Source organism: Setaria viridis, chromosome 5 (assembly GCF_005286985.2).
Source record: "Setaria viridis chromosome 5, Setaria_viridis_v4.0, whole genome shotgun sequence".
Lineage (NCBI taxonomy): Eukaryota > Viridiplantae > Streptophyta > Magnoliopsida > Poales > Poaceae > Setaria > Setaria viridis.
This window is the reverse complement of record NC_048267.2, coordinates 12,720,631-12,733,521: the sequence shown is the minus strand read 5'-3', so window position 1 is coordinate 12,733,521 and position 12,891 is coordinate 12,720,631. Positions and strand designations below refer to the sequence as shown.

Genomic DNA, 12,891 nt, shown 5'->3' with positions numbered 1-12,891 from the left:
CGCGCAGCATTTTAGTTAGACGACAACAAGCTCGCAATACAGAAGTAAGAGTTGTAAATTTACAGGCAGCAACAAGTAATGCGGTAGTCATGTTATATGCAGAAACGTGCCATCCAATAGCTAGTTTGGGTTTCCCTGCAACTCATCCCATAATAGTAGGGGAAACTGCAGCAGTAAAATTACATGGAGTCTTTGCCGATGTACTTGGAGAAGTCACATTGCATGTAGTAGTGAAGTAAAACCTTCTGGCAGAAAATGGCACAACCCTTACAAGTTTCTTATCTCTGCTATCGATAGCAAGAACCCAGCCGTTTGGATCGCAGGGGTTACGCTTGGACTTCATGTACACAACGTACGCATCCAGTACCGGGTCCGTGCTTACCACCTTGTTCAAGGCTAGCTTTCCCTTGCCGCCGTCCCAGATATCAGGAAACAGGGCAGGGAGACACGAGTCTGCCGCCGGTGAGAGGCTGCTGGATTCCACGGTGAACGTCTCCATTCATCGGCGGAACTGAACAACCTCCTCTTGGACACGGTGGCCGTCCAACGGCGGTACTCCGTGGTGGGATTGTTGTCCCTGGCTGTCCACAACCTGGTCTTGGTCGAGAAGACCTGGAGATCATTGGCGGGTTCATGCCGAAGCAACGGGCTGGGATACCCTTGCAGCAGATGAGAAGCCACCCGGGCAGCCCTGGTTGTCCACGAGCTGGTCTCGGTCGAGAAGACATGGAGATCATAGCCCATCATCCGGCCAAGGCTATCTAACCGCCGCAGGACAAGACGCCGGGGCGCTTGTAGTAGAGGTTAGCCGGCGGGCAAGGGTGCGGGAGGAGGTGGAGCGACGGCGCCCCGGGGCCGGCCTTGTAGAGGAAGACGTCGGTGTGCGTCTCTCAGACATCGCGGTGGGGGAAGCCCACGATTAGTAGGAGGAAGGCGCCATCCGCGGCGATAACCAGGGGCGGCGCGTTCACGGCGTCCTCCTTCAGCTCCGACCTCCGAGCAGCTGACGACGCAGCGCGTGAGGCCGGGCGGGTCGACGACGTCGAAGGATACCTCGATGGGGATGAGGGTGCTCGTCATGGTTGCAGCGGTGGTCGCATTTTTGAGGGGGACGACGTGCGCTTTCGGGTCGAGGAGGACCCAGTCGGGGAAGCTCGGGCATTGTCGGGAGGCGGAGGAAGGTTCCGGCATAGCAGTCTGATCGGCGGCGAGGGGAGGGAGACGCAGTAGATTTGGGCCTCTCGTGCGGTTCTTCTATAGGGTCGCGGTGATTGGCATGCGGGCTGGATTCGGAATTCGAGTCATCATCGACGACTGGCGTGACCAAAAAGGGCTGGGCCTGAAAGCTAGTCCCGAGTCCTTGCTGGGCTCTGAATTTTGTTGCAGTCGGAACCCAAACAAGTTGGTGGGGATCCAAATCCAACACAGCTAGCTGGAGAGCAGGCAAGGACTGACTATTCATCATCACGTCCCTTTCACTTGCTATGCTCGGCCATACAGTGACAGCAAGTGCGCAAGCCTCCCACCGTTCCAACCCAAGAATACAAGGTTGCCGTCCATGGCAAAATAAAGGACCACAAAATATGGGTGCAGAGCTTACGCGCAAAGGCATCTACCTCAGCTGGGAGCTTTGCAGGTAAAGTGAAACGCCTCTGCCAGACTTACCCAACAGTTAGTAATCAAAACACATTGAAAAAAATGTACACAAAGTCACTGTACTAACTACTACTGCTGCTGCTGCTGATACTTGCACGGCAAGGCCGATCAGTTTGACACTACTGCTAGCTTTACGGTCACCGACTACTTCAAAAAAGCGTAAGGAGAGGCGTGTTGGACCTGTTGGTACCAAATCATGAAGCGTATCCGTGTGCCAACGACGCGATCATGCGAGATCCAACCAAGTCGAGCAGGCTCTCGATCGAACGAAAGCCGGTGGATTCGGCGGGCCGGAGCACCGGCCGGTTCGGCTTGCTAGATGACACACTACATGCGCGGCGAAAGACGTCGCCAGGCACGCATGGCCGGCCGGCCACCACACCCCGCTAGGGGCTAGGGGACGCACGCACGCATGAAGCATGTGCGCGCGATCTGCCGGGTCGGGAGCCAACAACCCAACCGATAGAGAGGACAAGGCATTAGCGAGGGCGAGGGAGCTAGCTGTGGATCCGCGGCGGAGTCAGCCGATCTTGGTGAATCTTTCTCGAAGCTCCAACTGCGCGGCTCAGCTTTCCGGGTGGTCCTGCCGCTTCCTCTCTATCCACCGGCTAAATCGCCCCACCGCCCGCCGGAGAAGGACGGGGACCGGCCGCCGGACGTGTACTCCGGAGCATCCGTGCGCAGTGCGCGCGTGATCCTCGCCGTCCGATGGACAGGGGGTTGGTTTGAGCTAGCACTGGGGATCGATCGATCGAGGATGGTCTATAGCTAGCAGCTAGCTGGGAAGAAGCTCCGTGATCTTTCCCTCTTACGGGCGGCCCTGAGGTGGACGCGAGAAATATATGGTTCGTTGTTAGATATACGGTGACACGGGAGATTGAGCTGCCATCTCCAAAAGATGGAGCTACCCCTTTCCTAAGCTATCTACTATACCTCGCGGCCTCGATCGGATCCGATCGTTCTTGCTTGCATCCTACTGGAACTCATCTTAAAGTAATAATAAATTAATAAGCTAGGGATTGCGTTATGTGCATGGCTCTATCTCCATGGGCCTTGCATTGGCATTGCAGAATGGGTTTATCTAGCTTGTTTGCCATGGCACATGGCTTTGGAAGCTCTTAGCAGAGTGCTGACTATTCAGACCGTACGTAGGACGATGTGCTCATCAAGATCGGTAACTGACATGCCATGTTTGGATAACGACATACGGCGTCTGGAAACGGCATGTTTATGCTGAAATCCCGGCAAGATCTTAACCGATGTGCGCCGGCCCCGTGAGAAACCCTAGCTATCTACTTTACTGTGAGCTGGACTCCTGCTTCTTTAGCTGAACTTAGCATGGGCTTATTATATAGACCGCAATGTAGTAGTTGAGCTATTCAGATTCTCCACTGCTGTTCTGTTCAAGATTAACATCAACCAGCAGATGGATTATGACACAACTTCAACAACCTATACTTAGGAACGTGAGCTGTCCAGTTGCAATCGGATGGCTGGCACAAATGGACATCATGCTAACAACTTTTGTAGACAAACACACAAGTATCGTGAGAAAAAGGAACAACCTTTTGTGCCATCGTGGCAACTTATATGGACCAAATATAAGCACCAGGTGGACAATTAGATCGTCGTTAATTAGTTGTCCTTTCTTTTGCAAATCACAACTCCAATATCCACCTATTGCGCTCGGCCTATCGCTCTTGTTCTTTGGTCATTTGCGGCCCTTCTTTTCTGTACATAAAAAAATTTGATGCGCAAAAATTTTCATGTCTTAATTATAAAAAAAACAAATATATCAGCCAAATATGAGTGTCTCATCATCATGATACAAGATAGGGTTCAAGGACTTGGACCACATGCCATATATGGATACATCACACCATTGCTTAAGCCACTAGCCACGATTGTGCCAGAAATAACTCTGTCCAGGACTCCGCAGGTAGCGCACAAGCTAGCCTCCCAAATGCATTGCATCTGAGGCGAAGCTACGCCCGCGCTGAACTGGAACAATTCTACAAAAGAATGGCCAAACTTCCTGCTTGCAACCTGGAAGTCTGGAACACGTTAACATCTCTCCGATCCTAGGAGCTAGGGTTTGAGCACTGATGGGGCCACTGTCACTGTCTCATTTGCATCACCACTAGCTCGATCACTAGATTCAGAGAACACGCGCAACCGAACGAGCTGAGGCAAAGATGCATGAACAGAGGCATACATGTCCCGTGCCAAGCAGCTGGAACAAGCATCCCGTCGCCCCAGGTTCTCATGATCTGATCTGCCATCCCTGCAGCTGCAGCCATCGTCTCCTGGCCCAGCCAAACCCCCTTGACGAATCGAGGTAGGTCGCTCACATGGACCTCGTGCAGTGAATGGGATTCAAGGATCCTCCGAACCGATCGCTGCAAGTGGTTGCAGGAGGGAGAGAGAGGGGCCTAAAAGAGGGGGCAGAAAGGAGCTGCGCGCGTTGCCAATCCGAGCGAGATGCCCGAAACGAGGCGGGTGAAAACCCAGGGGAGATCAGGACGAGATCGTGTTGGGAGCGCGTCCAAATCATCGGAGATCGCCGAGGGGTCGTCGAGGGGAGAACCTACTGTGAAGAAAGCTCGTGCGCTTTGTCCTGGCTCGCTGAGATTGTTTTGGTCGGCCCCAGCCTCACTCCCCAGATGTGGAAACTGAACACTGGGGCTCCATTATTGTGCCCTCTGTATAGAAACCTTGGCAGGCCAGGGGACCAGATTAGGTGCTCCTTTCCTTTGCTTTGTTCATTCATCTGTGAACACTGAACACAAATGTTATTCTCTTCTGATCCTCTGGTGAGTTTACATGTGGAGGCAGGTTTTCTTTGCTGATGCAAACTGGCTTTTGTTCGTTGGATAGGATTCCAAGCGATACACTTTCGAGGCAGTTCTTTGCGCTGAGCTAACATGTTGTTTTCTAGTTTCAGCCTTTCAGGACAACTATGCTTGTAGGATATATCATGGGTCATGGCCGACCATCCCTTGGCAAGCTTCACATTTATGCTGGCCTAAAAGGAGGCTCTTGTAAAATTATTTCACAACAGTTTAAAAGTTCAACGAAATGATAATACAGTTTCAACAATAAGCTCAAAACATCCAGTGATTTTTTTAATGTATATATAATAAGGAATGCAAGAAAAACATTATAATAGGTTGACTTGGCTAGAGAACTATCCATGGTGTTTACTGATCGGTGGTGCATGTCCATCATGCAGACTGGCAATTTCCAACGAGAAGTTCAGTTCATGCAGCCGTTCAAGAGGGCCTTTGCTCCTGCTATCGTGGGCGGCTACTCCTCCCCCTGCAACCTCGGAGGAGACAGCGGGTGTGATTCGAGAGAACCGGGAGCAAAGTGGAGCGAGGATTAGGGCGGCGGGTTAGCTGGCCGGGGCGAACGGAGAGGAACAAGATTCGATCCACTGCCCTGCGCCACCCCCTGTGTTCTCGCTCTAGATCTCCCCGCTCCCGAGACTCCCGGCCACCGCCCGGCCGGCTCACACCACGCCACTCGCGGACACGCTGCTCCTCTCGGCTCCCACCTATAAATACGCCCCTGCTCATGGCGCTCCCCTCTCAGCCACATGTGTCCTCGATTTGGTAGCTTGCAAGAACCCTGCTGCGACCCCGTGTTGCGTTGATTCCTCCTCCTCCTCTCTCGAGATCCTGGCAGGGAGTCGATCCCCGGCCGGTTGCGAAATCGGTGGTTGAATTGCTCTTCACTGCTCTCGGGGTTTGTTGTCTTTGAGCGGTGGCTCTGGAATAGTCTGTTTCTGTTCTTGTTCCTTCTCATCTCTCCCTTGATGCATTTCTCCTTCTTGGACTCGTAGAGGTATCTGTCCACATCGACCACAAAATTGATCTTGCGGCCTCTCTCTAGCTTATGCGGTTCTGAATTCTGCCTGTTCTTCATTGATTTGTTCTGTGCGGTCACTCTTCAGTCTTCACTGTCTTGAGTTCATGAAGCTGGGAACTCCAGGCATATCAGCCCGCATTTACTTGTTGAATCCGTTTCTCCTTCTGTGACGGGAGAAGAAGAAAGAACCCCCGGCAGAACTCTCGTCTCAATTCGATTGGTTAGATGCAAAGAGATGGTGCATGAGCAGAGCGGCCACCACCACCAGCAGCTGCCGAGGTACGGCAACGGCGGCGGCGGCGGCGCCGGCGCGGCCACCGGCGTGGCACGGGCGTCGAAGAAGAACAAGCCCAAGAAGATCCCGCAGCGCGGCCTCGGCGTGGCGCAGCTCGAGAAGCTCCGGATCGAGGAGCAGAAGAAGATGGAGGGAGCCGCCGTGCCGGGGGCGGCGCACGCGCCGCACCCGCATGCCCTCGGCGGAGGCGGAGGCAGCCTCGGCCACCTCCTCTCGATGCACCCTCCTCCTCCGCCGCCGCTCTCGCTGAGCGCCCTGCCGAGGCCGGCAGCGGCCGGCAGCGTGCACTGCGGCTTCCCGCCGGTGCTCTGGGACCCGGCGGACCCCATGAGACACCCGTACAAGAGAAGCCTGTGCCCGCAGCCTCCACTTCCGACGGTACGTGCCTTCTTCTCTTCTTCAGACGCCCATGCATACATGATGACTAGCTTCAGAGCTCAGTCGACCTCAGTGGCATGGAAACCTTTCTTTGTGTAGGTGAGCACGGGCTTGTCGCTGACGGCGTTGTCGAGCCACCCAACGGAGCCCCCTTCAAACCAAATGTACAGCAGCAACGTTAGCAGGAGCAGCGCGGCGGCGCCGGCCGAGGAGGACAGGGTACGCGTCTCGTTGAGGTTTCAGATTCTTTTTTCATGGAATTGAGGTTTCAGAATTGTTACTGTGCAATAGAAATATTTTGGTGCTTGGGATTGCTGCTAAGTGTGGATTTGGCCAGAGTGTAGGACGCGGCCGGCGTGGATAGGTCCTGGCCCTTCATGTTCGAGGGCATGAACGCGGCCGCATTCCGGACGCCGGGCAAGGCGCCTTTCCCCGCCAGGATGACGAGAGAGGCCGGTTTGCCTGATGTCTGTCCTGACCTGAGCAGATACGAGTTCAGAGCAACGAATTATTTCAGGTAAATGTTGTAAGCCTACTTCACATGTTCAATGTGGATTTGTGATTTCATCTGAGTTCGATTCTGAATAAAGCAAATTATTGCCAAGAATCAAGATATAGCAGTGCATAGGTGCTTGGCCTTTTTCAGTTATCGCATTATCCTCGCAACATTCAGTAGTAAGTCAAAAGCTAATGAAGAGAAATGGGGAGGAAATATGACGATCTTACATTCCTTTCTATGCATTTTTTTCCTGCAATTGATCCCAGTGCTAAAAACATTAAACACGCATGATCTGATTTTAGTTTAATCTCTTGCTGCAGCACAAATGCGAGTTATTCAGACTGGGCATCAGAGTTTGCTCACTGCAAGAGCAGCAAGGAGAACGGCTGCGCCGGTGAGCCCGCCTACCTCACCTTGAACGCTCAGCCTGTGCCCCTCATCAAGCAGCCTCATGTGATCCCATCGATACACCTCCCGGAGTACAGCGACTTCGGCGTCATGCAGTCTCAGGCAAGTGAAGTTCTCTTGCCAAGCCATCTTCTTCTGAAACCTGTGACTTGCCGTGAAATTTCTGATGAACTAACCCGGCCGAGTAACCGGTGACCTGTTGTTCACAGCAAGGGAGTGTTTCAGCGTCTTCGTCGTCGCGGCCATTCTACAGCTTCATGCCGGTCGGTCCAGTTCGATGCGAGAGACCCCTGAGCGAGATCAAGGCCGACGTGTCTGACGGCGTCGATCTTGAACTGAAGCTATGAAAGAGCTCATCACTGTGACTCCTCCCTGTTCCTTCCTGATAAACATGGCACCAAACTTGCAATGGGAACAACACCTCGTTGAAAAAAAAATCAATCGTAGTGGTGTGTTCAGATTTTAAGCTGAAACATGATGTATGAACTTTGCGTTTTGAAGATGGTTTTCACTTCAAATAAACATCTGGTAAAGGCTACCTCTATCTGAGCCATCATCTGGTCGTTTCAAGCAGAGCAGAGTGTCTGTGCATGATCGAAGCACGAAGCGTTTCCACATGGTCCCGATAAGCTCGTGCCCAATGTAGCAGAGGCTTCAACAGAAAAAGGATCAGATGGGCAGACGGTGCTGTGTTGAACAGGAGCATGTGCAGGATGGGCATTACTAGCTTGCAGCTAGCCTGTGGGGTCTCTTCTGTATATAGATCTAGCAAGCATTATTGTTTTTCTTTGACACATTTGTGGATACCAGTATCAGTTATCTCGCAGAGTCAGAGTCATTGATTCTACAGTTCTTCCATCCATATCCTTAAGGTGTCCATATTGTTCACCAGCTTCCAATTCAAATATCTAATTAAACTAACGCTTCCGGAAAAAATTTAATTGAGATTTTTTTAGAAATTTAGGCATAAGCTAAATTTTCAATGACGCAATCAGACTACCGTGCAAATTAGGTTGAGATTATTGATTGAATTGACCTTCACCTCTCTTAATTGTTCCTAAACTTTCTTTTCTGGTTATGCTCTCTATTTTTCACTTTTAGGTCTAAAGCTTACCACATTATGGGCAACATCGTTAGTTGGGTTGAGAAAAAAAGGATCTAGCTTAACTGTTTCTTCACACTTCAACTTGTACACCCTCCATTTCAAAAATAATTCACATATTTTAACTTTGATCAAATTTAAAGAAATATATATTTACCAAATAAATATATTATCAAGCTATATTATATTGTGAATTTAATAAACTAATTTTATGTTATATACGTGGTGCTTTTTCTATAAATTTTATCGAAATTAGATAAGTCTGATTTATAATTTGGAATAGAGAGAGTAATATTTTTTATTTGAGATCTTCTCATCTTAAATCCTGGGAGGAAGAAATATCTTTGTTTCGAAACTTTTATGTATGATGACGAAGATGGCAATAGATCAACAGGCGTACTGTACTATGGTTCGAAAATGAAAAAAAAAAGTAGAAAAAAAACGATGGCAGAATATCAAAAACACCCCTCCATCCGCGGCCCACTCCCATCCAGCCCTAACTGACCCATCCAACATCCATCGTCCTCCCCATCCCGGCGCGGCGGCGCGGCAACGCCACCGACCGTCCGACGCCGCCTTCCTACTTCCTCCGCCGCCCTCGCGGTGACCGTATCGAAGGAAGTATCGCGCCGTCCACTGGCGGCCTCTCTCCGCCGGACGCGCCTCCTTCCACCGAAGCGAAGCACTCCATCCACTTCGGAGGAATTCGTCCTCTCTACTCGTTCCTCATCCTGCTGTCCTCTTCTGGACCAGCGTGGAGCGGAGATCTTCCTGTGCCAGGCCACCGCTCGCTCGCCCGTCGCTCGGCCACAAGCCGCATCGCCCGCTCACCCGCCCGGCGGAGCAGGTCGCAGCGCCGGCCTTGCTCATTCTCGCTCTCCTCCCTCGTCTGTGAACCCCAGACAACAAGAGGTAAGCAATCTCCTTCACTTACCCTGTCAATTTTGCGGGATTTGATGTTGAACCCTAAAATTGGGGCAAAATCAAGAAGCCCTACAACTAGGAGCATGTCCAGTTCACACTTTTCACCAGGGGGCATCAAGAGGAGGTTAATAGACTAATTGTCACTGATTAAAACTACACTTGCATGCCATATTTGCATGTTGTCTCGCGTCTAGTCTCTTTTGCTATGGATTTTGTGCTCAAATTATATGAGCTATGTGTAAGGATGATGTGAAATAGTGTCTGTATTAATATGCAAATGGTCAATTTTAGTCTGCCTTGGAGGAATGGAGTCCAAGGACTGGCCTTGAGGGCATTTTGGCCATAGATAACTGCAATGAATGGAAAACTTGATAGAGTGCTGCAAATCAGAACATTGGAAACTCTGGGTCCTATTGAATTGTACTGAAGCATTTCTGTGCTATATTTTTTCTAAAGTTGGGAACTTCGAGGGAAACAAGCCATGGTCACTGGACATCATCGTGTTTGCACCAGTGATCATGTGCTATGCTGGCTTCAGTCAACCAGGAAATTGATGGTGTCCACTATTGATTTTGGTAAATATATTATAAGATGGCATGCCCTGTCCAGATGTCTACTTGGCCAGTGTAACCAAATATATATCAGCATACAATGTACCTTACTAAAGGATAGAAAACTATATTGAAGTCACTTTTTTTATTTAGGAGAAAGTCCATTTTACTACCCTGAAGAATCTTCTTTATCCACATGACCGATGACCCTAACAAAATCCCGGCTCCATATTGGACAAAGTGGCTTCAGTCACCATGAAATTGATGGTGTTCGCTATTGCAAATATAATTGAACTTAGGCTATTTTGGTAAGTATATGGAATGACTGTCCAGTTGTCTACTGTGATGGTGTAGCCAAAGAAACCATCGGCATACATTTGACTTACCAAAGGATAGCAAACTTCTGAGTCACACTTTTTTAATGAAATATTGAAGTCACATTCTAAGTTTAGAGAATAGAATGTTGTACTTGCATGAAAAAGCAAAAAACATTGTATTCTAGGTTGCTTACAGCTCATGTCAACCGTAGGGGTCCCTGAAGAGGTTAGGCTGTAGATGGAGTTTTATTGTAATTTTTTTATTTACTTTTGATTGCAGGAGGCTTTGCCCCCAAATCCATTACGAAACTGATGATGTTACATGCTAAAAACACCAAAAAACAGGGCAGTGAGTTGCAATATACATACAATTTGTACACTATGGCATAAAGCCGATGGCCTAAACTGATTTACTACCTCCGTTTTTAAATATATGACACTTAGGACAAGATAATTGGTTTGAACTAATTAGCTTGTCCTAAGTGTCATATATTTAAGAACAGAGGGAGCAGTAACAAACTGCAGAGGCAGACCTATATAGTTTGTACCCTGCATGAATTCTCAGTAGCCATAACCACACACGCCTGTTTGGAATGAAATCTTCTTTTCTTACATTAATGACAAATTGCTTGTGATAATGCTGTGCAGGTCAGTTGGTCTTTGCAGCTAGAGGGAAATTTCGCCTTTGTTACTACCAAGTTATCTGGGTGTTTTCTATGGTTCAAGGACAAGGAGACATATTCTTCAGTTAGTGGGTCTGCTTGTTGATGGAAGACGACCAGATTTTAGTTCAGCCAGAGCAGAACCTTATACCTAGCGAGCAAACCCTTGTCATTGGTCAAGAGTTTGCAGATGTTGACACGTGCAGGAGGGCTGTCAAAGACATGGCCATTGCTTTGCACTATGAGCTCCGTGTTGTGAAATCTGATCGTAGCCGATTCATCGCCAAGTGCTCAAAAGAAGGTTGCCCATGGCGTGTGCACATCGCTAAGTGCCCTGGTGTTCCGACTTTCACTGTTCGGACTTTGCACGGGGAGCACACATGTGAGGGTGTTCGGGACCTGCATCATCAGCAGGCTACTGTTGGTTGGGTGGCTAGGTCTGTTGAGGCAAGGTTAAGGGATAACCCACAGATTAAGCCAAAGGAGATATTGCAGGATATTCGGGAGCAGCATGGGGTTGCTGTATCTTATATGCAGGCATGGCGTGGAAAAGAGAGAAGTATGGCTGCCGTCAATGGTACACTTGAGGATGGATACCGCCTTCTTCCTGCATACTGTGAGCAGATTGGTAAGACAAATCCTGGTAGTGTTGCAACATATAGAGGGACTGGACCAGGGAATGCCTTCCAGCGGCTGTTTGTCTCATTTCGTGCATCCATTTATGGTTTCCTAAATGGGTGCAGGCCCCTTCTGGAAATTGACAAGGCTGACCTAAAGGGGAAGTATCTTGGGACGTTGCTATGTGCTTCAGCTGTTGATGCTGATCACATGATGTTCCCTCTAGCGTTTGGTATTGTTGATTCTGAGAGTGATGACAACTGGAGGTGGTTTGTATCAGAATTGAGGAAGACGCTCGGAGTTAACACAGATAAGATGCCCATCTTGACAATACTATCTGAGAGGAATCCCCAAGTGGTCAAAGCTGTTGAAGATAACTTCCCTACTGCTTTCCACGGATTTTGCTTGAGATATGTGAGTGAGAATTTTCGTGATGAGTTCAAGAATCCTAAACTTCTTAACCTTTTTTGGAGTGCTGTTTACACCCTCACGGCAGCAGAATTTGACGCAAAGGTAAATGAAATGATGCAAGTTCAAGATGTCATGCCATGGTTACAACGTTTTCCACCAAATCTGTGGGCAGTTGCTTTCTTTGAGGGTATTCGATATGGCCATTTTAGTCTTGGAATAACTGAGATATTGTACAACTTGTCCCTTGAATGTCATGAGCTTCCCATTGTGCAAACCATCGAGCACATCAGGCACCAACTGACCTGCTGGTTTGCTGAACGTCAGAACTTGGCACAATCATACAACTCAGTTCTTGTTCCATCAGCTGAGAAACTTATTTCAGAAGCCATCACCGACTCACGATGTTATCAAGTCCTTCGAGCAAACAAGGTGGAGTTTGAGATTGTGTCATCGGAGCGAACAAACATTGTGGACACTCAAGCTAGGTTTTGCTCATGCCGTCGATGGCAAATTTATGGCATTCCGTGTGCACATGCTGCTGCTGCACTGCTTTCATGTGGTGAAGATCCCCGCCTCTATGCTCATGACTGCTTCAGTGTAATGAAGTACCGGGAAACCTACTCCCAGCCAATCTATCCGATACCAGACAGGAGCCACTGGAACAGTTCATCGTCTGGGTTACAAGGTGTGGTCAGCAGAGCAGATGTGATGCTTAGCCCACCAAATATCCGGAGGCCTCCTGGTCGTCCCAAGATGAAGATTCTTAAGATAGAGAGCCTGAAACGACCAAAACGGATTGTTCAATGTGGTCGTTGTCATCTTCTTGGGCATTCGCAAAAGAAATGCTCATTACGAAGCTGACTTTTTTTTCCATTACTGTACATTGAACTTTGTTTTATTGACAACATAGGGAAGTTTATGTGCGTTTCTGTCTATCCATATTCCTACTATATGCAATTAGTCCAAATAGTTTGCTTCTGCAAATACTTCTGTGCAATTTAGTTACCACCGAGTTTACCATTGGCGTTGGCATCTATAGTCTATATGTCGGGTGACCAAGGCTCGACGTCCTGAGCAAGCGTCGGTTCTAAAGTTTCTATGTTTTCCTTTGAATATGATCATAATGTAAAAATAACACATTCATTTTTGTGGAAATCATCTCGATATGAACCATTCTATAGTCTATAGCACCGAAAGTGT

The 12,891-nt window shown here is 48.9% G+C and overlaps 2 protein-coding genes across 2 annotated transcripts; both read left to right on the top strand.

The window, feature by feature from the left end:
• Positions 1–4,805: 4,805 nt before the first annotated feature.
• LOC117855798 (uncharacterized) lies at positions 4,806–7,968 on the top strand. Its single transcript, XM_034738184.2, has 5 exons — positions 4,806–6,199; positions 6,299–6,418; positions 6,544–6,716; positions 7,019–7,208; positions 7,316–7,968. The coding sequence occupies exons 1-5, from the start codon at positions 5,762–5,764 to the stop codon at positions 7,451–7,453; spliced, it is 1,059 nt and encodes a 352-aa protein (XP_034594075.1). The 5' UTR covers positions 4,806–5,761; the 3' UTR covers positions 7,454–7,968.
• A 722-nt stretch (positions 7,969–8,690) lies between these two features.
• LOC117855742 (uncharacterized) lies at positions 8,691–12,626 on the top strand. The gene is made up of 2 exons (XM_034738118.2): positions 8,691–9,120; positions 10,649–12,626. Exon 2 carries the CDS (start codon positions 10,768–10,770, stop codon positions 12,550–12,552), a length of 1,785 nt encoding a protein of 594 aa, XP_034594009.1. The 5' UTR covers positions 8,691–9,120; positions 10,649–10,767; the 3' UTR covers positions 12,553–12,626.
• Positions 12,627–12,891: the final 265 nt, after the last annotated feature.